The sequence below is a fragment of the Vidua macroura genome, chromosome 9, assembly GCF_024509145.1.
Source record: "Vidua macroura isolate BioBank_ID:100142 chromosome 9, ASM2450914v1, whole genome shotgun sequence".
NCBI lineage: Eukaryota > Metazoa > Chordata > Aves > Passeriformes > Viduidae > Vidua > Vidua macroura.
Genome location: NC_071579.1, coordinates 30,505,863 through 30,530,133, shown reverse-complemented (window position 1 = coordinate 30,530,133; position 24,271 = coordinate 30,505,863). Strand labels below are relative to the sequence as shown.

The following is a 24,271-nucleotide window of genomic DNA, read 5'->3' as shown; positions in this document are numbered from 1 at the left end:
GTTCAACAGAATTCAGCGGGCACGAGGGAAAGTTTAAAAAAAAAAAAACAAACCCCAACATCCCAAAAAGCAGCGTCCCGGCCTCCCACAGCAGCCGCTCCTCCCGGCTCCCGCTGTCCCGCCTGCAGCCCATTCGGGCCGCCCCCGGCCCCGCTGCCCGAGGGAGGGCACCGGGTCCCGCCCCGCCCCCGGGTCCGCCTCGGGTCCCTCCCGGAGGAGGCAGCGGGATCGCCGCGCTGGCTCTGCCCGGGCAGGTACGGCCGCGCCGGGCGCGGGATGCTCGGGCACCCGGGGCGCTTTGGTTCGGGGAGCGGGTCTGGGGCTGCTCGGGGGCACTGCGGGGAGCGCTGGAGGATGCTCGGGGGTGCCTCGCGCCTGGGGTGCGCTGCGGGATGTTCAGAGGGATGTTTTGGAAGCGCTCAGGGATGCCCCGGGGTGCTCAGGGAGTGTGTGGGAGCGCTTTGGAGGGTGCTCCGAGGGTGCTCTTGGGTCTGCTCCAAGGGTGCTCCGGGAGTGCTCAGGGGGTGCTCCAAGGATGCTCAGGGGGTGCTCAGGGGGTGCTCCAAGGATGCTCAGGGGGTGCTCAGGGGGTGCTCCAAGGATGCTCAGGGGGTGCTCAGGGGGTGCTCCAAGGATGCTCAGGGGGTGCTCCAAGGATGCTCAGGGGTGCTCAGGGCTCTTGGCGCCTGGCGTGGCTGCCCGGGACCAGCATCAGCCGTGGCTCACTCGGGACGGGAGCGGTTCCAGAGCACCCCTGGCTCCGGGATGGGGGCACTGAGCGTGGCTGGGCAGCTGGGAGAGCGCACGAAAGCTCCGAGCCCCGGTGGGACCCCCAGAGGTCACCGTGTGAGGGCTGGGAAGGGCCCCCAGGCCCTGGGCATTGCAGTGGAAGTCCCCAGAGCTGTGTTTAGCCTCAATGCCGAACCATAAAACCCTGCCTAGCCTTGAAGATGTGGCTCAGCCAAGCCCCAGCCCAGCCTCCAGGCTGAGCGTGGTCTCCCCCCGCTGCCCGCAGCCTCTCCCCATTTCCTTGCCGGCGTTCCAGCCGTCCGGACGGAGCAGCTCCTGGCACCGTAACTCATTTCTGGCTCCGGCCGGGGCTGTGCTCGGCTTCCCTGTGTCCCGCAGGGACAGGGAGGGAGCGGAGGGACGGGCAGCGCCTCTCCCTCGCAGGCAGCATCGCCTTTCCGCGGCCGTGCGCGCTGCCAGGGCATTTCTGAGCAGCCCAACTCTGCCGGGACCAGGCGTGCCCCGGGCAGCTTTCCTCAGCTCCCAGTGGCCAGCTGGGGACTCCAGCAGGCCTGCGAGCTCGGGCTGTGCTCCGGCAGAAATCAGGGACAGGGAGCGCTGAGCTCGCTGGAGAAGAGGCCGGGTGGCCCACGAGGAGGTCGCTGGAGGCACAGCGTGGGTTGGATAATGTCAGCTTGGAAGTTCACGTGAGTTCGGGATGGAGGAAGTCGTGCTCTGGATGCTCTGGGTGCGATGTTCGCCGTGCAGTGGTGGGAGTGGGTCTGGGCTCTTCAGGGATATCTCATTTTCCTGACAGCTCTGCGATGTGACACCAGCAGGAAGGGCTTCCCTTGTCCAGAGCCACCCCAGATATTAAATATTTCAGCTGTGTTGCCCAAATGAAATTGGTGAACGCCCAAAAACATTGCTCATGTGGGGCAAGGGTAGCAACCACAGCAATGTGACAAAAATCAGCATTTGCCTTTGGACGTGTTTTGCAGTCTTCCAGGTGGTTTGTGTTTGATTTTGGATGGGCTAAATGGGAAAAGCTGATCTCTTAAATGATACCTGAGATGGCAAAGGAGGAGGGGAAACCTGTTACCTCACATTAATCATTGGTTATTTGTCACTTTGATTGTAATGTTTAAAAAATAAATGTATCTGCTGAAATGACAGTCAGCCTGATGAGCAGGGACCTGGCTGGGGAATCTGTGGTTGAGGAGGGATCAGTGAATGGATTCATTAAAACAGCCCTGGAGCTGGAAGATGAGATGTCAGGGAGCTTGTTGCTGCTGTGGGATCTGTCAGACTCCTGGTGCAGTTTCCTGGGAGTAGGAGAACCATGGTCACATCCTGCTCCTCTCCAGAAATCCTGTGTGAGGAAGCTTTTATCTCCCGGGTATCATCCCCTCATGCAATGCTGGGTCTGTCCCATTCCCACATATTTCTTTGCCACCCAGCAGGAATATGACATTGCTTCCCATCAAAGAACCTCTGGCATGGGAACCTTTTGGGAGGGAGAGGTTTGCTCTCAAAGCATTCCTTGAATCAGGAGTGGTGTTGAGATCATGGGACATGGTGCTGGATGAACACAGGCTCATTCACGAGCTCAGTGCCAATTCAGGTCCCTCCCTTGGTGGTTTTACAGCTGCCAAATATTTTTAAAGTCGCATTTTCATCACTGCGTGTTGCAGCTCAGTTCATCAAATCTTGGGTCTTTTTAAGGAAGCTTTGGGAACAGCCACAGGGATGAGCGTGGCCCCATTGATGAGGGAAAAAAAAAGTCAATATGGAAAGTTATTGTATTTTCCATTTGTTGCCCCACTTGACAGGGGTTATGTGACTCTGCCTGGCTCCAGAGCAGTGGGATGCAGATTTTGGTCAATAAAACCCTGACCCCAACGCCAGGGGTGTGAAGGAGCCCGTGGCTTGGGGCAGAATTCCTCACAGTGACAATGCCAGGGGAGAGCAGTGGGGAGGAACAGACTGCATGGAGCTCCTGCTTCAACCCTGTTTATTTTAAACCTCAGTGGAAATCTTCTTTCAGGTAGAACCCGTTCCAGGGTTTAAACAGCACTTGAAAAAGAAGGTGGTGTCATTATTAAGAAAATGCGCTGCCCAGATGGACAATTTGATGGAGCCAGAAATGTGAAATATGGTGAAAAACCTACCCAGACACAGAGGTCTCCATCTTCAAAGTGAGAATATCTTAAATTCATCTCTTCAGCTGGTTCCTCTGCCCATCAGGGTTGAATGTGGTGTAAGTGAGAAAGCTGAAACTACACCAGCAATAAATGGCTGAGGCTTGGTCAAAAACCTGGAGGAAAATCCCCATTTCCTAAATGGGTGAGAGGTGGGAAATGCTGCTCCAGGGCTCCCAGCTCCCGTTATCCACACAGAAATCACCAGCAGAGGAGGAAGGCGGCACATCCTCCCTCTCTGCAGTCCCAGTCAATGAGGAAAGTGGTTTCAGGTGGCCTGAAAAAGAAATGTTCCTGTGTGAGGAGGTTTCTAAACTTGTCAGGAGTGTGATCAATCCGAGTCTTGTTGGCTTGGGTGAGAAATCAATGTGAAATGGCTCCATGTCTCCATGGGGGATTGCGGTGGTTGCCCAGGGAGGAGGAGAGAAATGCAGACAATAGGGTTTTCCTAAAAGCACCTAAAATTTCCCACTTTGACCACGTGGGAGTTATTCAGTATCAGTGGCAGCAGAGCTTGACTTGTCCCAAGGTCAAGGAGGTAGAAACCAGCAGCTTGGAAGAGACCAGAAGCCATAGCAGGGCTTCCCTGTTTCCCCTCAAAACTTGTGGGATTGAGGCAAAGAGAGTAAACATTAGAAACGAGGCACCTCAGATTTTTGTCTGCCTTCTGACTGTGGAGCACTTTTGTTTCAGGGCTTTGGGTGCTTTTTTTTTTTTTTTTTGTGGTCACCTGGCTCTGGGAAAGAAGACTTTAGGGAAAACACCACAGTTTTCAAGGCACGGGATAAAATCACGAGAATGGACCAAGGCTTTTGTGAGTCTGTGGCTGGAATGAGCTGAAGGTCAGTCAGAAAAGAGGTTATCAGAGGAGGGGGTGAATGTGATCGTTTTCCCCTCCTGGTAAGCCAGAAAAGAGGGAGAGAGTTTGGATATCTGATACCTCCAGGTCTGACCCGTCTCTAATGGAAATGCTGGCAGGAAGCTCATAACATTTATTAGACAGCAACGAGCAGCTTTAATAAAATCAGAACCCGCACAGCTTTAGTACAGACATTGGGAAGGAAAGGGGCCTGAAATGGCTGTTTAAGTACCAAGGGTTGCACACCCAGGGGTTGCTGAAAGAGATCCTCTCCTTTATTGAGTGGTGCTGGGTTCATTATTCAGCTTCCTTCAAACCCCGGGGAGGCCCCACACGCCTCCAGGATGTTTTCCATGCGCACAGCCCCCAGCTCCAGCCCCATCCGCTCCTCCTCCGCTGCTTTTTTTGCAGAGGGGGTGGGAGGCCAGCCTGGACCTCTCCATCATCAGCCACGAGCTGATGGGTTGCAGAGAGAGCTCATCCCTCTCCAGCACTCCCAAATTGCTTCCAGCTCCCAGCTCTGCTCTGGAGATGCTCCGGGCAGGCGGCAGCCGATGGAGTTTCTTCTTGGGGTGTGAAAAGGTCCCATTGTCATCAGCCATGTGCTGAAACCATCCACTGGCCCCAGGATGAAGTAACAGGTAACATAAGTTCCTGTAAGTAACAGGTTTTGCATCCTAAATCCAGTCCTGCTCTGCCTCAGCACGTGCCGTGGGTGATACCAGCTCAGGGAAGCCTGCCCAGCACGTGTGGTGTGGCTGCAGGCTGGGATGGATCCAGCTTGGAAACTTTTCCTCCTGGGTGCTGTTGGGTTTGTAGCAGTGGCTCAGGCATTGTCTGGTCTCCCCACTTTAATTTTGGGCCTGCTCAGCTGCCTTCTGCCCCCTCAAACTGCCGTTCCAAGGGATGCTGTGGGGCACAGGGCCACTGGCAGTGGTGATTTTGTGATGCCAGACACAGGTGGGAAGGTGGCTGGTGGGCTCCCGGGATTCAGATTCCCACCCAGCAGCAACCCTGTTTGCTCTCACTTTGGGAAACCTCATGACAGCTCCTTGCAGTGCTAACCAGGACTTTAAACTGCTTTTATTTAACTAGGTATTTATTTAATCCCACAAAGTTTTCAAACCTCTTTTTTTTTTTTTTTTTTTTTCCTCCTGGAGGGAAACTCCTTCCCGTGGCTGTGCCAGCGGGCAGCGGATCACAGCGGAGATCCCACCCGTGTGCATGTCCCCAGCAGACTGGAAGTGGCTTATTTTTCTTCCTTTGCAGTGAAAACAGAATTGAAAAATCCCTACAACAAATATTCCCCGAGAGGCCATTTTTATTCCTGGTATGTCCATTTGCAGCCATGGCTCAGGCGGGGTTGTTGTGCAATCCAGACCGCCTGGATGGAGCAGGTTTGGGTGTAACCCTTTGGGTGCCGAGGGCCAGCTCTGTCTGTGGGTCACCCTGAGGTGATCGTGCCTCTCTGCTCAGCCCTGTGAGGCACATCTGCAGTGCTGTGTCCAGCTCCGGGCTCCTCAGGACAAGAGGGACATGAAGCTCCTGGAGTGGAGGCTGTGGAGATGAGGAAGGGCCTGGAGCATCTCCGTGCCCAGGAAAGGCTCAGAGAGTTGGGCCTGGTCAGTCTCAAGAAGAGAAGACTGAGAAGGGACCCCATCCATGGGTATAAGTATCCAAAGGGAGGTGTCAGATGGACAAGGATGGACCAGGCTCTGCTCAGTGGTGCCCAGCAATGGGACAGAAGGAATGGGCAGAAACTGATGCCCAGGAATTTCCACCTGAACGTGAGGCAGAACTTCTTCCCTGGGCAGATTGTCCAGAGAGGCTGTGGAGTCTCCCTCACTGGGGATATTCCAGACCTGTCTGGACACACTCCTGAGTCGGATGCTCTGGGATGGCCCTGCTGGAGCAGGGAGGTGGCCCTGGATGATCTCAGTTGTCCCTTCCAACCTGAATAGACCCGTGGTGGAGAGGAGAGGGGGTGAAGCCCAAACCTGCCATCCCACGGGGATTCTTTGTGGGGAGGGGAAGGCAGCAGCCCTGCCGGCATCCAGGGAGGCAGCAGTGGTGGCCAGGAGGGGTGGATGGGATGGCTCTTGAGCCACTTCAGAGCCGTCTGGTTCCTCTCATCCATGGGAGCAGCCGGCAGAGCAGAACGCCCCCGGCAGCTGCGGTGCCTGATGTGAAGCAGCAGCAGTTTCAGGCCATGACCTCAGTTCTCATGCTTGGGGGACAATCTTGGTGAACCCCTTCCCCACTTCCCACCCTGCAGCAGTCCCCTTGGGCAGAGCTATCAGAGGCTGGATGTAAATCCATCAAGCACCAGCCCATAATTAATTAATTTGCGTGTTTTGACTCCTTTCCCTCCGTAGCTCCCGATTAAAAGCTTATTTAAGGGGTCACAGACTTCTTCAGTTCCAGAGGGATTAAATGTGGGAACAACTGTAGGTCGTATGTGGGTAATTGCAATGAGGAAATGCTCCAAATTAAAGCTTCCTGCTAGGTCTGTCCAGTGGGAAAACCAAACAATTCTTTCAGAACGACTTTAAAACCAGCACCATATAGAAATACGTGTGTTTTTCCCGTCGCGCTGCTTTGCCTGAAGAGCACAAACAGCAGAACGTGCTCAGAAAAGACGCACGAGCGTAACTAAAGCAGAGGAATTCAGCAGAAAACGAGCCAGCGTGCCCTGGAGTTGGTTTTGAACCTCAGGCTCAGTAATTGCTTGTGAAAGCAGAAAGCCATGGACACCGAGTCGCGGCCCCGCGCGGTGTGGGACGGAGCCGCGTGGGAAAGGCGGCGTTTGGGACAGGCAGTGTTTGGGAAAGGCGGCATTTAACCGGCTGCTGAAATGATTTTTCATCCCTCGGGTAGGAAGTTTAACCCATCCGTGCCTCGGGGAGGGCTGGCAAAAGGACAAACACTGCTGGTTCTCTGTGCGTCCAGATACTCTGCTTCCTGCAAAGGCAAAACTTGTCTGCTTTTCTTCAAAGTTAATGTGTTAAAGCCCCGTTTGGGGGTTGCAGGCGGCTGGAGCAGCGCCAGCAGCTCTGCTCTCACACAGCGACAAGATGTGGTTTTCCTCCCTAGCTTGAGATTCGGGTTGTGCTGCTCGCTCAGCCATGGGAAAGGTGCTGGCACTGCTCTGTGATGGGAGTCCCTGGTGAGAGCCCCCAGCAGAGTCCCCAGGTCCCAGGGGATGTCTCCACTTCCCAGGATTTTCTTTCCCAGCCCTGGAAGAGTTTTGCAGCCCTGAATCCCTCGGCCTTTGCAAGCATGAGGTTGTTGCAAGTTCAGTGTGGAGACTGAGGGATTTGTCCCTGCTGCCAGCCTGGAGGGGCAGCAATCCAGGATGCCCGAGGGGAATGCCAATGCAGGAGCTCAGGACGGGCTTGGGATGGGCACTCTGCCCATCACGGAGCCACATGCCACGAGTACCCTGCCCAAAATCACAGAATCCCCGACTGGTTTGGGTTAGGAGGGATCTTAAAGCCCTCAAATCTCGTTCCACCCCTTGCCATGGGCAGGTTTACCTTCCACTATCCCGGGGTGATCCAAGCCCCCTCCAGCCTGGCCGTGGCCACTTCCAGGGATCCAGGGGCAGCCAGAGCTTCTCCGGGCAGCCTGTTCCACGTGTCTGCTCTGCCAGCTGACCCCTGCCTTGCCCGCTGCCAGCTGGAAGCTCGGATGGATAACCCCAGAGCCAAGGGCTGGAGAGTTTGATACGGAGAGTGCCACTGTCCCCCCCGGGGACACCGGGACACCCCTGCCCGTGCCGCCCATCCCGTCCGGCATCTCCCGGGGCTGCGGATGGATGGACGCGGCGAGAGGGGCCGGAGCTGCAGGGACGAGGGGCTGTGCCTGCTCCACACGTGGGAACGCGGCTCCGCCGGGAGGATTTAGGGACGCTGAGCCCTTCTGCAGCTTCCCCCAGGCTGCCTCCTGCGAGTGGCGGCAGCCGGCTGCGTTTCCTCGGGAGAGGCGCTCGTGGAATTGCTAATGCTCCAGCCCGGAGGTGCAGCATGCGGAGGGCTGCAGCTGCAGCATCAGGTACAGCAGCAACGCCGTTAATTATTGACTCTCTCTTCAATTATCAGCCCTGATAAGGGAGCACCCCCCTCGACAGCCCAGGCAGCGCTTGGTGCTCTGTGTTTTCCGGGAAAAATAACTATTCCGTGGAAAAGTAACTCGTTTTATGCACCGGGACTGAACTGTCCTCGCAAAGGTCATCTGAGAGCCGTGGGCTGCTCTGTTGGAAAATCAATCCCTCTTTTGTGCTTCTCGGTTTAAACTTGTATTTGCTTTCTGAGCAAGGTCACAGCTCAGCTGACCAACTTTGTAACTGCTGGAACAGGCTGGGGTCCAGCCACGCCGCGTTCGCTGCTCCGAACCCTTCGCTGCCGGCTCTGGCATGGGAGAAGATGCTTTGGAGGGAGGCAAGAGCTGCTGCTCCCCGGGGGGTTTGTAGGTGCCAGCGTGAGCAGGTAACCTGACAAAACGCTTTGCTAACCAGTTTTTCCTTTCACCACGAAGTGCTGGAGCCGCTGCTGCAGTGCAGGAGAACAGACAGGCAGAGCTCACATCATGTTGTGTTACAGCTAACAAGGCTGTGCTAACGTGCTGGTGGATTATCTTGTTATTCATAGGCTCGGGGTTAACTGTTTCCCAGTTAAAATTACTAGCAAGACGCGCTGGGAGAATGGATTTTGTGGGTATTTGTGGTATGTGGTTGAGTTAATTTGTTATTTAAATGTTTTATTTAGTCATAGTGCTCTCCTTTCTGCTGGCTGGGGTGGATGGGGGAGCTGCTCACATTGCCTGGCAAGTGGGGTGGAGTGAAAGAGGGGTTAAATGTGAGTGTAAAGAGCCAGTGCTTGAGTCCAGGCTGGTTAAAAAGACAGCACATTGTCCCTGCAAACGGGCTGCCCCCGGGAATAAAACCACTTCGCTCTGTGCTGTTGCGTTCTCACTTGTTTGGCTTCTCCGTTTTCATTTCTGTATGTATTTATTCCTGCCTTGGGAAAAACAGCCTAATTCCAATCCGGATTAATCCTCCCCATGGCCTCTCTGTGTAGCAAAGGTAAGAATCAGTGATGCATGGGGAGAAAAAGAAATGTTCTTCAATTTTATTTAACAGAGAAAACTCAGCAAATGTAGAACCTGGCAGAGGGTCAGGCTAACAGGTTTTAGCAGGATGGAGATGCACCTAAAACTGTTACCCTGCCTCAGATTATGGGCTGGACCCTGCGTGTAGGGGTCTGCTACTTCTGGCAGATGACTTCATGTTTTAATCTCATTTTTCTTAGGGACAGGCATGGGAGAGCAGCTGTGGGGTCCAAAGAGGCACATTTTTGGCTCTGAGCCATCTTCTCCATGCCTGAGCTGCCCCGGAGGGGACAGGAGAACATCAGCAAGCTGGTTGGGTACATTCAGCATCCTTTTACAAGGCGATTTTGAAGCAGATTGGTCAAAGGAGAGTAGTCGTAGTATCAATTTGGGCTGCAGAGTTGGGACCTGGCCAGCTCATAAATGATCCAAATGTAATTATCTAGATATTAAAAACCATCCTGTGCACTGGCTTTCCCCCCTCCTTTCTGAATAAATGACCTAGAAGAGTGGAGTGTAGCTGGTCAGGCTGGAATTGGCTGCAGTCAGAAAATTAAGGGAAAGAAACAACATTTGAGAAAGAGGTTGGTGTTTGTTTTGGCACGTGCTGTTCGCTGGCAGGAGGAGACAGAAGGAGTTGTCCTTTGTAGAAGGAGTGTGGTTAACTGGAGAGCACTTCAGGAGCTTTCCAGGAGCTCACAAGGTGCTGGGTGGGCATCAACGTGACCCTCTGTGGCCCTGCTGGAGCTTTGGAGAGCTTTGATGTTCTCCTTGGGCTGGGACCTTCCTGACTTCCCATCGAGGCTCTACATTGACCATAAACATGCCCACGTGATTGACAACTGATTGTTTCTTCAAAAGGTTTTGATCTTTCTAAGTATTTGTTATAGACTGTTAGAATGGCTTGGGTTGGAAGGGACCTTGAAGATCATCTCATTCCATGAAATGCAACCTTCCACCATCCCAGGTTGCTCAGAGCCCTGTCCAAGCTGGCCTTGGACACTTCCAGGGATGTGGCAATGTCCTATGGTAACAATACAGCAGGATTTGACTTAATTTTTTAGCTGGTCTTTGGTAAAGGTCAGCTGGAGCCCCTTCGTGGGGAGCTCTGGAACTGTGGTCAAGTGCTAAAGCCGTCGCTGAGGCAAAGCTCTGCACGCAGAAAATGAGTTCAGGCTCAAAATGAGTGTTTTGGTCCATGAGATGGGTGTGAGCTGGGGCTGGCTCAGCACAGGCTCGGTCCTGCCCTGGGAATGTTGCATAGCTCAGGGATGCACTGGAGGAGCAGGGATGGACTTCCAAGCAGCTGTGGGGCCGTCTCTGGCCAGGAACCAAACTAGATACTGTAAGGACAATCATAAACAACCTACTGTTCAGGAAACTCCCACGTCATCCTCTGTAGCAGAAATTAAAACCAGACCTTCTCACTCAGAGCGTTGTTGTCCTTCTGACACAAGCCAGGGAGCCTCCTACTGTGATGTCCCAACTGCCTCAACCTCCTTCACCCTTCCCTGCCTCCTCCCTGTGCCTTTCTAAAGAATATGGAGGTGAGAAGTTTCACCCAGGACCATTCTTGGTTGTTCCCAGCCTTAATTTCTCATGCTCCAGGAGAGTCTCGTCCATGTCCACATGATGGGAAGGAGCTGGAGGGTAACACAGCCCAGAAATGATGTGAAGATCTCAGTGTTGGCTGTGGTAGATCTCCACCTGAAGCTGTTCCCTGAGCTGAAAGCAATTTGTCTGTGGTTCAGTGCAATTTGGTGAAGGTTCTTTTTAACAGTAGGGACGTGCTCTGAAGTAATGGCTGTCATTTGAACGAGATTCAACATAAATTTTGAATCTTTGCTTGCTATGGATTAAAAAAAAAAAAAAAAAAAAAAAGGCAAACCAGTCATTTCTGTGTGTAGTTTATGCCCCTGTTGTCAGGGAGCTTTTATCATGTTGGATACCTCCAGCTCACAGGAGTCAGTGGAGAATCCCTGTGCCATCGATCTCAAGCCATCCCAAATGTCTGTCTGTCCTCGCTGGCAGTCAAACCCTCTGTAGTGCAGGGGATGTTTTACAAGGACCAGCTCCCTGGGCTGTGTCACAAGTTGTTGTCTCTGGAAAAGGAGCTGTTGATTTTAGCAGCTTCAAAGCCCTTGGACACCACTGGGCTGCAGAAGATGGGAAGTGGGAGGGGGGTGGCCTTGGAAGGCTTGTAAGGCTTTAAGGAGAGATGAAGTTCACATGGCTGAGTGTGTTATTTTATTAAATTAGAAGTATCCATTTCTTTTTTCAAGGGTGAAGTGACTCCTCAGCCCTTGTCAGAAGATGCTTAAGTGACAGCCCAGTTAGACCCCACCATGGAGAAGACAGAAGGTATGGAGCCTACAGGATGTTTTTTTGTTCATTTATTCCTTAAAAAAAAACAAACAAAAAAACAACCCAACCAAGCCCTGGAGTAATTTCCTTGCCAGAAATGCTGTAAATAACCTGTTCTGTAGATGTGGGGCCAAGAGGTGAAAAATGCATCATTCATTATTATGCAGATTTCTTAAAAACCACAGCAAAGCAGGTCCCAGCTCTAGATCAGCACATATTTGTCCCCCCATGCTCTGTGACAGATCCCTGCTCCCACCCTCCAGCTGTGCTCCTGTGCCCTGGGATGACCCCAGTGGTGTCTTCCCTCTGTCCTTCCTCTGACTTCCACGTGCTGCTTCCCACCCAGGCAGCACCTCAGCATCTCAGTGATGCTCTGTGATGAGCAGCACCAAAACCTGTTCCAAATTGTCCTGGTCCTCTCCAGCTGCTGCACCAGGGTGGAGACAAAGGGGTCAGCCACGGGCCCCGGTGCCTCCTCCTCACTGAGCCCAACTTGTTTGCTCGGAGGTGCAGAGCAGCCCAAACCTCTGCGATTTCAGGGACTTAGAGGAAAGTGCAGAAATTCAACTGTTAACCCTCAAGGTGGAAATCTGGGGGCTGTGAATGTTTGCAGGCTGGAGATGGCTGTGTTAAAGTGGGAGACTCTGGTGGAGAGCTGTTGTTTGCCTGTGCTGGCTGGGTGGGCAAACACAGTGACACCCATTTAGTGGTGATTTACCTCAATTAGGAGCTGTGCTGGGAGCTGAGCCGGTCACCTTGGGATGCGTGTTCTGCATGGCTGCGGCTCTGAGCAGCAGCCTCTGCTCAGATCCGTCATTTTCAAGGAATAATTTGTGACCTGGTGGTTGCAGGTGAAGCAAGGCAATGATTTTCCTGCTCGGTGTGCACTGTTTATGCCACTGAAAAGTTCAAACCAGACCAAAAGCCTTGAAAAATGTCATTGTCATAGATTGATCCCACATTCTATTATTGAGCTGGATTTATTATGTACCAGGCAGCTCTCTGTACCTACACAGACACATAGCTCTGCCTGCAAAACCTGCTGTTTGCTTAATTGCCAATTAGAGCCATGATTTCAGGAAATTTTTGGCTTCCTCAGTGCAACAATTACCTGATGCACCTCTGGAAAACCAGATCAGAGCTTGGTGCGTGTCACTGTGTCTCTGCACAGCTTCACCACGAGCCTCCACGATAATGAGCTGCAGCCCCTGCCTGCCCAAAACTGAGATGAAAAGAGAAAAAACATCTCCCCCCTGCTCTGATTTTTTTTTCCCCCCAAATTCAATAATTTCTTCTTTTTCTGGGGGGTTGTTTCAGCGGATGGCCAGCCACCCAAACCCGACGGGGACAGGGAGCAGCCCCGCAGCCTCCCCTACTCCCTGGAGACACCCTACGGCTTCCACTTGGACCTGGACTTCCTGAAGTACGTGGACGACATCGAGAAAGGCAACACCATCAGGAGGGTCCACATCCACCGCAGAGCCAAGCAGCCCAAATTCAGCACCCTGCCCCGAAACTTCAGCCTGCCCGAGAACGGCTCCCGCGGCTGCTCCACCGCCGCTCCCAGCAAGAGCTGGACCTCGACCTGCTCCTTCCCGCAGCGAAAGGCTTCCCTCGGGGAGGAGCCCCCCCGGGCCCTGCTGCCGGCCGAGGCGGCGGCCGAGGAGCCGAGCTACCGGCGGAGAGCGCTGCTGGCGGAGACGCGGCGGCAGGCGGAGCCGGGCTGGCCGCAGGATGCGCTGCGGGCGCGGCCGCAGCTGCTGCGAGCCTCCAGCATGCCCGAGGCGCTGCCCCCCGGCCAGAGCCCCCCGGCGGGACCCTCGCCCCTCCGGACCCCTCCGCAGCGCTGCCACGGCCAGGCCGGCTCCGAAAGCGCCTCCCGCCCCAGCTCGGACAGCGGCGCCTTAACCCCGCCGCGGGAGATGGGCTCGGAGCGGGACGGCTCCGGAGGGCATCCCGGCGGGGTTCTGCCGGGGCTGGGCCCCGTGCAGCCCCCCTGGCAGAACCAGCAGCTGCAGGTGGTGATGGAGAGCGGGGGCGAGGAGGGCGATGCCGCCGATGGCTCCGACGTGGCCAGGGGTGAAGCAGCGGCACCGGCTGCCCTCCGGCTGGCGGAGGAGAACATGAACCCTGCGGAAAGGGGGCTAAGTGTGAGCGAGATGGATGCGAATGTGCTGAAGGAAGGTGAGGAGAGGCGTGTCCAGGCTGGAGGGGACAAGGAGAGCGGCGTTCCCCAGGCCCCTGACCAGGGAGAGCCTGGTGGCGTCACGGCGCTGAAGCAGCAGATCGCTGACCTGGAGGAGCAGCTGGCCAAGAAGAAAGAGGAGCTCGAGCAGGTCAGGGCAGTGCTGGAGCAGCAGGATCATGAGATCCAGGAGAAGGAGAAAAGCATTAAGCTGCTGGCCAGCTCCAAAGCTCAGCTGGAAGAGCAGCTGTGGCAGGAGAAGGCCAAAGAGGCAGAGCAGCGGAGGCGCCTCGATGCTGCGGTGAACACCGAGCTCTCCCAGGTGACGGGGCTCAGGCAGGCCCAGGACAAAGGCATCAACGTCAATATCCCACTCTCCACCAGATCCATCGGCTGCGGCGCCCACAGGGCAGAGAACATCAGCGCACGGGCCGTGGAGCTGTGCAGAGAGCAGGGACTGGCGGCTGCTGGAGCAGAGGGACGTTCTGGTGAGGCCAGCGTGGAGGCTGGACTTCCCGCTCCGTGCTTCACCCAGCTGCAGATCCACGAGCAGCCCGGCGACGACAACCAGAACCACCAGAACTCCCTTGGCCCAAATGCAGCCGAAAGCACGGCAGGCTTTGGAGAAGATCAACCTCGGGAAGGGCTGCAAGAGGAAGGTGCCCCCGGCCACGAGGACCTCCCGGCTGTTGACCCCATTGGCCAATATGTAAAAAAGATCCAGGAGCTCCTGCAGGAGCAGTGGCTGTGCTTGGAGCACGGGTACCCCGAGCTGGCCAGCGCTATCAAGCAGCCGGCCTCCAAGCTCAGCTCCATCCAGAACCAATTAGTTAATTCCCTAAACTCCCTGCTCTCTGCCTACTCCTCGCAAGGGCCCGTGGATAAGGAGAATTCCAACACGCACTATCAACAGTTGGGTAAATAATATTGGCACAGGCTTCCATGTGTCCGGGCCAAATCTTTTCCCATTTATTCCAGCGTGGAGCAGGGGGGATGTGGTGGAATAGTTGTTGTCAGTCAGATCAGGAATAGTCTCGACAAAGCATGATGAGAAAGGCAAATCTGTGCACATCACAAGTTATGGATCTGACATGGTAAAAAGCAAACAAAATGATGTAGGAGCTCATAAAGCAGTGGCTCATTTATATGCAGGATCAGCTTCCACAAGCTGCCACACTGGTGGCTGCTTCCATCAAATAAACATTCTTTTTATTCAGATTGGACATCTCAGTTTGCAAGAATATGAGGCTGGTGCTCATCTGGGGTAAATCAGTGTGGAGTTCTCCAGAACCCAAACCAGTCAAGCTACCAGCAACCAGGCTGGGAAAAGACCTGTCCCCACTCACAGACCTTCATCTAAAATAATTTTAGCTTATATGAAGATGGGAATCCAATGCCTATTCTCTGGGGGAGGGAGGGAAGGGACTTGCAAATAGATGAGTGACTTATTCCTTAATATATAGACACTATTCAAAGTCCAGTGGAAAAACTCATCCATGTAGTATTATAGCAGATTTATATAAGAATCTTCCAATGCATTACTACTGGGGGGGAAAACCCCCAAAACCAAAACAGTATTACAAAAGTAAAATCTACTTACATTCATAGGACAAATACATAATTCCCAGTCACTTCCTTTATATTCCCAGTCACCCTGGAGATGTTTGAGACCTGTATTAAAGGTGGCAGGGCAGGTTCAGGTTGTGGCCAGCTGCATCTGTAGTTTTGCAAGATATCAAAAGACTCTCATAAGATGAAGTAAGATGCTTACTGTTATGATTTGTAGCTTGTTGCTAGAGGTTGGGAATAATTATTGCTAATTATGGCGCATCTGCTTAATTAATCTATTATTTTGTATTTTGGTAGAAAACTCTCCAACCACAAGTCTTAAATCCATCATGAAAAAGAAAGGTTATGGTTTCCATGCAGGAGGCAATGGGACCAAAAAGAATCTCCAGTTTGTTGGGGTAAATGGTGGGTAAGCATCCGTTCAGAAGATAAAAACTGCCTTTTAATGTGGAATGTCCTCTGTATCGCTGGAGAAGTCATTCCTTCTCCCCCTCTCTTCCCCTCCTGATTAAAAGGCCAGTTGAAATAGAGCCTCTTTTCTCCCTTCTTTAATCCAGCACTGATAACCCGTGAGTAACCCCGTTGAGGAAGGGTGGTGGAGTGTTCAGAGCAGCAGGGACATGCTGGGGACTGACACTCTCTGCACACCCTTCTCCTGGGGCTTCATCCAAAACCCAGCTGGGGAAGGTGGGAATATTCCATGGGAAGATTCCCTGGGAAGATTCCCACTGACCTTGGTGGGCTTTGGGGGAGGCCAGCACTGCCTGGGTAGGCACGCTGCCACTAACCTGCCCCCATGCTCCAGCAAAGCCAACAGCACTTGGTTCAGGGCCTGGGAAAAGGCTTTTGGTGTAAATAAGGAATTACCTTGGGGTGAAGGAGACTTCAGGTTGTGTTCCCCATTCCAGGTGTGTCCAATATCCAACACTCCTTGGCCTGTGAGCTAAGCAGAGGCAGCACCTCGTGCTGAGGTGGCATGAAGAGTGCAGGACACATGTCACTGTCCCTGGGCTGGCAGACAGCTGTGTGTGCCAGTCTGGGTGCTGCTTTCTGCTCACACCCTGCTCCTCTGACTTCCCAGCTGCTGGGTTCTGCCAAGTGGGTACAACTTGTAGGGACTGGAGGAGTCTTGGTTGCCTTGAGGAAAGTTCTGGGGTCCGTCAGAGTGAACATTCTGTTTTGTGGAAGACATTATTAATATTAATGCTTTTAGACAACCAGAGGAGAGATCTCTGTCAGGGCTGCTGGTGGATGCAGCCCAAAAGACTTCAGCCCAAAAGACTCCAGCCCAAAAGCTGTGCAAACACAGCTTTTGTCTTGTGCTCCTCGAGGCTGCTGATGCCGCCAGTCCCTCCTTGCCACAGGGGCCGTGCTGCTGTCACCCTGCCACTGTGCCAGCAGCTCCCAGCAGGGAGGCAGCTCTCAGCCCCTGCCCGGGCTGTGTGTGATGGACATCCCTCCAAACCCTGAAGTAACCTTGCCTGCTGCTCATTAACTGCTTCTGTCACACTCCTGCTGCTTAAGGAGCCAAACAAAGACTAACCCCGACTTCGGCTGCGGCTCAGACCTTTTAACTCGCTGCTTGTCACCCTGGGCTTCACCCCAGGCCCATTGGGGTCAATGAGCCCTGGTCAGGCCCCGTGGCTGCGGCTGGGGAAGGAGGGAGTAACCTGTGGTGTCCTCAAATAGCTACGAGACGACGTCAAGCGAAGAAGACACCAGCTGCGAGGACAGCGCGTCCGACGGCGACACCGAGACCGAGGCCGAGGGCAGAGCCGGGGACGTGGAGCCCGAGCAGCCTGGAAGGGAAAGCAGAGAGGCTTCCTCAGGGGAGAAGTGCGAGGAGGAGGATGATGAGCAGGAGGCATCAGCAGAAGCAGCACCCTGCTCTCAGCACGAGGCTCACAGGTAACCAGGACACCGGGTGGTGACCGCGCTGCAGGGCTGGGTTGGGACTTCTGGTGGAACAGCAGTGGTGACCTCTGCAGGCAAGGGAAAAGGCTTTAAAGGGCTAAATATTTTCTGAGTTACTACAGAACCTAATGGGGATTGATTCAGGCCCGACACTCGACACTGAGTCATGTCTGGTGAGTTAGCTCATTTCTCCCCTCTCATGGAAAGTTTTTTGGTGAAGTTCTTTGCAGGTTCAGGAATAAGATTTTTTTTTCCCCCCAAACTTAAGGATTTTTGTGATAGATGAAGTTGACCGCACAAATCTGTGACTCTGGGCTTAAAGCCCTGCTTAAGTGCTTAGCTTTGTACCTAAAATGTGTATCAAGTCAATGGGACAACTTGTGTCCAATAATTTAAACACTTAAATGTGTTGAACATATTCCAGCCTAATCTGCCTGTGTTCTCCTACTTGGTTCCTGCAAGTCCTGTCCCATGGTGGATTTACAAAAGTCTTTTCCCTTTAGATGCAAACCCTCCGAAGATTTCCTTGCTGCCTGCCAGCTCCTCAGTGAACACCTCCCAGAAATCAGGAGCAGAAGCAACAAGCATCTGGTACAGATATTTCCCAGTCCCGTTTCAGACACGGTTCATGCTCTCTGTTCACTTTAATGGATGAGATTATCCTTGTGGCACATTGCAGGCTGTGCTCTGGACAGCTTCGTGAGGAGAGGGGGGTGAGGTGACATCTGAGTCAGTTTTACAGCAGCCAAGAAGAAAGGAAGGCGGGGGGGGGGAAAGAAAGATGAAGGCTTTGTCTGGTTACTCATCCAAGTTACCACAGGAAATTCCTTTCCCCCTCAAGCTGTAGCAGCAATCACAAACCCACAAGCTGAGCGCTGGCTGGGCGGTGCCAGAGCACGCGGGGCCAGGAGCTGGGGCAGGGACACTCACGGTGACACCTTGGTGTTCGCAGCAGCACGCCCTCGGCTCCATCTCCCAGGAGTGGTTCCAGGTGTCCAGCCACAAGTCTTCCAGGCCGGAGGTGGTGGCTGCGTACCTGGAGGCGCTGAGGGACATCCAGCCCCAGCTCCTGGAGACCGTGGTGAACCTGCCCGACAGGAATGGCAACACGGCTCTCCACTACAGCGTGTCCCACTCCAACTTCCAGGTTGCAAAGCTCCTGCTGGACACGGGTAGGAACGGCCGCTCTGCTCAGCCGGGGCTTCTCTTGGGCAGGGGGTGGCAGTGGCTCCTGCCAAGGGGCCCTGGTCCCATGAGGGATGGCTGCACAGGGAGCAGGGGGATGTGGACAGTCCCAGAGGTGACAAACGCTGGAAGGAGGCCCAGGGTCCTCCCAGGGAGCTCAGTCAGGAGGTGGGACAGAGCTGGGGCTGAGGACCAACAGCCACCTACCTGCAAGGGCCCCATCCAGGAGACAAACGTGGAGGCAAGGTCCATCCAGGGGAAAACCAGAGGCCCAAGATCCATCCAAAATTCAAGGATAGGGTTGAGGTCCATCCAGGAGACCTGGCTGACCTCAAGACCAGCATCCTCCCCCATAGCTCAGCTCTGGGCCCGTGGATGTAGTTGGGGGTCTCAGCTGAGGCTCCTCAGGGACATGAAGGTTCGTTAGTGCCCTCACACATCTTGAGGGCTTTGCAGCCGGGCTTTGGGGATGGCTCAGGGTTGCTGTATCCAAAGGGATGTCCCTCATGGCCCCAGTCCAGGTGGGATGGGGTGGCTCCTCAGCTTCTTGCAGCAGTCAAAGCCACATCATGGCTTGGGGCAGGAGGATCAGACCCCTGGGAGCATAAGAAACCTCCCAGCACTGCAAAAAAACTCCCATGTTAAACTATTGAACTTGCAGCTTGTGTTGCAATGAAAGAACAAAAATCTCAGCTGAGCCTGTTACAGGGCAAAAATGTGCTCGTGCTCCAAGAGAATAGAGGCCCTTTGGCCTTTTTTCATGGGCTGGACAATCCATGAAATGTTTGGGAAATGGCAGATTATCATACACATCTATAACCCGATTGTTGCCGCAGAGGCACAGGGAGGGAAGGGTTTGAGGCAGCTGGTTCCTCAGGGCGAGGCTGGACTCCAGCCCTCACCCTCAGACACGGCTCATTCCTCGTGGAGGAGCTGGAAATGGGCTCTTTGAAGTGAAAAATGAGTGAAACGAGGCCAGGATGTTTTCCAAGCCCGTTGGGTGATGGGCGTCTCTCTGCTGCTCCCTTGCCACGGGAGCCAAAGCAAACAGCCCACAGCTCCAACCAGCATGTGCTTGAGGCATTAATTATCCCCCTTTAATTTCTACTTGTTGTGGTCTTCAAAGTTAATTGAGTTGACCTCAACAGTTGTAATTAACTGTAGCTCCAGGGGCCTGCTCACGAGCCTGGATATTCAAAACAGATAAATCCCCGCCCTGTATCATTATGGAATAACTCCTTTTCCTGGGAATATAAGATGCCACACGTTGTATGACTCCCTCTTTCCTTTCTGTTCCCTCTGGGTGATCCACCACGGGCTGGATCCATCCCCTGCAGGCATGTGCTGTCTGGACCTGCAGAACCGTGCTGGCTACACGGCCGTGATGCTCACGCCGCTGGCGGCCCCCGAAACCCGCCAGGACATGGAGGTGGTGATGAGGCTGCTGAAGGAGGGGGATGTCAACCTGAGAGCTGCCCAGGTGTGTGGCAGGGAACAGCTGGGGGTGTAATCTGGGTTCCTTACCTTCCGTGGCAGCGCCAGGCTGAGGCTCGGCAGCAGGTGTGGGGTGGGAGTTGCTGCTTCCCAGAAGTTCCAGAAGAAACCTCGGCTGAGTTGCAGCCTGGCCACCCAGCAGCTCCCTGGGAAGGGGTGTGTGACAGCTGGGGCAAATGGAGAAACTAAAAAAAAAGGCTGAAAATTTTGCAAACAAGTTTTTCTGAGGCAAAAATCAGAAGTGGCGCCGGGGAGGAGCAGCGAGGGGTGAACCCCAGGGTGTGGGAGCCCCAGGTTTGCTGGTGAGCTTCATCGGAGACACACGTTTTGGTTTAGGGATGAGAATGCCCTCACCCATCTCTGCTCCCAAACTGCTGTAAAAGCTGGTCCAGATCTGAATAAGGAGGATTTGGGGAACCCACATTTGGGGGCAGCTGGGCAGTTTGGCCAGGCTGCTGCAAGGACCTTCCACGGGTGAACAGGGGTCTCTCCAACACCTGCTGAGGAGCCCCAGAGTGATTTGATAATAACATGCAATATTAATATGATTTATTATCATGTATGTGCCATGGAATTCTAATATGCCATGTTGTTGTGATACGTGGTTATGGGATGTGGATCAGTGGTGGGCTTGGCAGTGCTGGGATAATGGTTGGACTCGGTGACCTTAGAGAGCTTTGCCAGTCTAAATTATTCAATTATTCTATACATGCAACAACAACAATAACCATTATTATTATAATCATAATTATCATTATTATAATTATTATTTTGTATTAATGATAATTATATAGACAATAATAAATGTTATTATATTATTAAAATTATCTAATAATATATTATCTAATAGATATATTATCTAATAGACATATTACATATATTATATTATATTATATTATATTATATTATATTATATTATATTATACTATACAAGTATTAATTATAACTATAATTATATATAATATATTATATATATTATAGTATATATAATTATTGTAGCTAAATTTATTATATATAATATAGAATAATTATATATATAATATATAATATACGTAATAATAATATTATTATAATTATTATATATGTAATTATAGATTAATTATTATTGTTGTTATACTATTATTATAAATATTATTATATAATGCTACTTAATATAATAATAATGATAATGATGATAATATTATTATAGTAATATATATTATATAAATAATATATAATATGATAATATAACAACAACAATAATAATACAACAATACAATAGTAGTAATAATAACAATAACAATAGTAATAATAATAGTAATAATAATAATATATTATAATATAATTATATTATAACTAATATTATATATAATATATAATATTCTATATTATATATAATAATTATATATAATAATAATAAATTATAATATAATATTATTATATAATATTATATTATAATTATATTATAATGTAATTATATTATAACTAATATTATATATAATATATAATATTCTATATTATATATAATAATTATATATATAATATAATAATAATATAACTAGTATTATATATAATATTATATATTATATATTATATATATTAATTAAATAATAATAATAATTAAATAATAACAATAATAATAACAATAATAATAATAATAATTACTATTATATAATAATAGTTATTATTATTATTATTATTATTATTATTACCAGTATTAGTATTAGTATAATTATTGCCACCAGCCCTGACAGTCTGAGCGGGCAGGGCTGCGTGAGGAGGTGGCCAGGGGGTGCTCAGCCTGTCGCCGTGGCCCTGCAGGGCGGCCAGACCGCGCTGATGCTGGGGGTGAGCCACGACAGGGACGACATGGTGCGGGCCCTGCTGGCCTGCCAGGCCGACGTCAACCTGCAGGACGAGGAGGGCACCACGGCGCTGATGGTGGCCTGTCGCCAGGGCAACGCCGACATCGTCCGGCTGCTGCTGGCCCAGCCCGGCTGCCTGGTCACGCTGACCGACAAGGTGAGGCTCCGCAAGCCCTGCGCCAGGGGCAGGGGGGAAGGCTCAGGAGCGGCCGCTCTGCTCAGCCGGGGCTTCTCTTGGGCAGGGGGTGGCAGTGGCTCCTGCCAAGGGGCCCTGGTCCCATGAGGGATGGCTGCACAGGGAGCAGGGGGACGCGGACAGTCCCAGACGTGACAAACGCTGAAGGAGGCCCAGGGTCCTCCCAGGGAGCTCAGTCAGGAGGTGGGACAGAGCTGGGGCTGAGGACCAACAGCCTGCAAGGGTCCCATCCAGGAGGCAAAGGTGGAGGCAAGGTCCATCCAGGGGAAAAACAGGAGCCCAAGATCCATCCAAAGTACAAGGATAGGGCTGAGGTCTGTCCAGGAGACCTGGCTCAAGACCAGCATCTCGTGTTCCAGGCAGCAATCCCCCAGGGGTGGGTTTGAAGTGAAGAAGTGAGATTTCAGTCCGTTTTCTGATCAGGGCATCGCTTTTAGGAGGGTACCCCGGTTTTGGTGCTGCTGTGCCATGGATGGGGTGGCTGTGACAGCCACAGGCTGAGCAGGAGCATTGGTGTAACCCTAAAAATACCCAGATGAAATCCTGGGCATGTGCAATCAGCAGAGCTTCAGCTCCAAGGACTTATCAACAATCAACTCCTCCCTGAGAACGGAGCCTCTCCATGGGGATGTTTGGGATGGAGATGGGTGGAAATTCCTCCTGCTGGGCCACAGGGCTGCGTTTGGAATTATGGAACTGTTTTCTAATTAAACTACAGTTTTATCTGAGACATGCAGGAGGGCACCGGGGCCGGGCAGAGGCACAGCTGGGCTGCGTTTGGTGTGGCTGAGGCCCAAAGGGGGGGGTTTGGGATGGTGACTCACTGCAAGGCAGGGAGGATTGGAGGGAGGGAAGGTTTGGGGATGGAGCAGGGATTCATTCTGGCCGTGCTGTCTCACCTCTGTGTCCTGCAGGGCGGGAACTCGGCGCTGTCGCTGGCCCACGGGGACGTCGCCGCGCTCCTGCGAGCCCACATCGAGCTCAGCCCGTCCCTCCCGGTGTGAGCCCGGCACGGGGAGCTGGGAGCCACCACTCGTCCCGGAGGTCACAGGGCAGGAACCTCCCTGCACCATCTGAATAATGCTCCCTGTGCCTCATTCTCCTCATTCATCCCACTCACAGCCCTGGTCTGTGCCCGGTGCCACAAACAACTCCAGACTCTCCTGTCCGCTCCTCCCTGGGGAGATTTGGCAGGTGAGCACCCAAAACGAATGAGAAAAGCACATTAGAGCAGCAATACTTAGTCTTTTGTAACCTGAGGTTATGGGTGTCCTTTTAGTCGACTGCTTAACTGTATCTCATTTAACTTGTAAGTTTGTGTCCTAATATTTATTATCAGCTCTTCTCTAAGTAGCGGCAGGCAGTGATTACTCAGTGTATGTAACAACAAACACAAGCTGGATGGATTATGGAAAGCATAAAATCCTATTTATGTTTGCTTATGCGGGTCTGATGTAAGAATTAAAAATTAATGCTCTAGGAAAATATTTGAGTATGCCAGACCCAAACACGCAGACATTGTTTTGCCTGGATTTGGAATTACCATATGGCTGTTATTTTTCCCTAATTAAGTTTGAGCTAACGGGGAAGTGCAGCCCATTGACAGGCTCTGCATCATGGTGGGGTGGGGCAGGGCATTCCAAACACTGGAAGATCCCAGCAGATTCCCATCCCAGGGTGTGGTAATGTTGTCCAAGAGCTCCGTGGAGTGGCTTTGCTGGCAGATGCCTTTTGGAGCAGCGTTTGCTCCTTGCATTGCCTCTGCTCAATTTTAATATTCCCAAACTCCTCCTGTAAAGCCAAGCTGTGATTTAGGTGCTGGAATTGGGTCTCCCCCAGAATCACCTCAAGTCAGGGTTTTTTCTTCAATCCCTCTGCTTCTGACAGAGAGGGAGGCAGGGCTCAGGTCCCACTTTGCCAAGCATCCTTGTTCTGCTGCATCAGGACCCAGTGGGTGCTCTCCCTTGGCTTTGGTGGAACAAACCCAGATCTCCCTGATTAGCTAATTACTCCTTTTTTTGTAAGCAGAAGTAAATTCTGGACTACTCTGATTGTTGTTCAGTCAGTTCACATCCTGACAAAATGTCTCTTGAGCTGCCTTGTGCCCCCATCCTTGCAGGGAGGGGAGAACAGCCCTGACCTCTGTTTTCCATGGAAAATCTGCCATCTGCTCAATTTTCTTTCCTTTCTTCACATTTTCAGTCCAGAGCATTCACTATCTCAAACTTCTATCTGCCTTTATTTTTTTTTTTAATCTATAACCCAAAATGCCTCCTTTATGTACAAATAAAATACATTAAACCTTTCTTTCCCTGTGTGTGTTCCTGTCCCCATGGCCGTGGCTTTTCTGGGGTGACTTCCCACACCTGCACAGCACCAAACCAGCTATTTTTGAGGTTTTTCTTCAGATCAGCGACACCCCCCACATTCCCAGGGGGGTCCCTGCACAGATGTGACAAGGTGGGATAGTTTTTGCAGGAATTCCCCCGACTTGTGTACAAAAGCCAGCACGGGCATCTCTGCCAGGCCCAACTGCAAACAAAAAGAGCCACAGCACTGTTTTTGCACAGTTTTCACTGAGTTTTTTTCCCCTGACAGCTCTGGATCCACACTTGCAGAGAG

The 24,271-nt window shown here is 52.0% G+C and overlaps 1 protein-coding gene across 4 annotated transcripts; it reads left to right on the top strand.

The window, feature by feature from the left end:
- Nucleotides 1-198: 198 nt before the first annotated feature.
- Nucleotides 199-23,955, top strand: KANK4 (KN motif and ankyrin repeat domains 4). Of its 4 annotated transcripts, none has more exons than XM_053985340.1 (10): nt 199-254; nt 11,181-11,259; nt 12,580-14,364; nt 15,314-15,425; nt 16,706-16,924; nt 17,434-17,521; nt 17,883-18,102; nt 19,453-19,595; nt 21,410-21,610; nt 22,564-23,955. In XM_053985340.1, the coding sequence occupies exons 2-10, from the start codon at nt 11,244-11,246 to the stop codon at nt 22,651-22,653; spliced, it is 2,874 nt and encodes a 957-aa protein (XP_053841315.1). In that variant the 5' UTR covers nt 199-254; nt 11,181-11,243; the 3' UTR covers nt 22,654-23,955. The 4 variants fall into 4 exon arrangements, with proteins under 4 accessions (XP_053841315.1, XP_053841317.1, XP_053841314.1 ...); XM_053985342.1 differs by lacking the exon at nt 199-254 and adding an exon at nt 8,154-8,276 and having other exon boundaries at nt 17,886-18,102; XM_053985339.1 differs by lacking the exon at nt 199-254 and adding an exon at nt 8,154-8,276.
- Nucleotides 23,956-24,271: the final 316 nt, after the last annotated feature.

Coding starts and splice junctions, on each gene's coding strand:
- KANK4 (XM_053985340.1), top strand. Junction 17,522..17,882: donor GCAGAAGCAACAAGCATCTG/GTACAGATATTT, acceptor TGGTGTTCGCAG/CAGCACGCCCTCGGCTCCAT. Junction 18,103..19,452: donor AAAGCTCCTGCTGGACACGG/GTAGGAACGGCC, acceptor CATCCCCTGCAG/GCATGTGCTGTCTGGACCTG.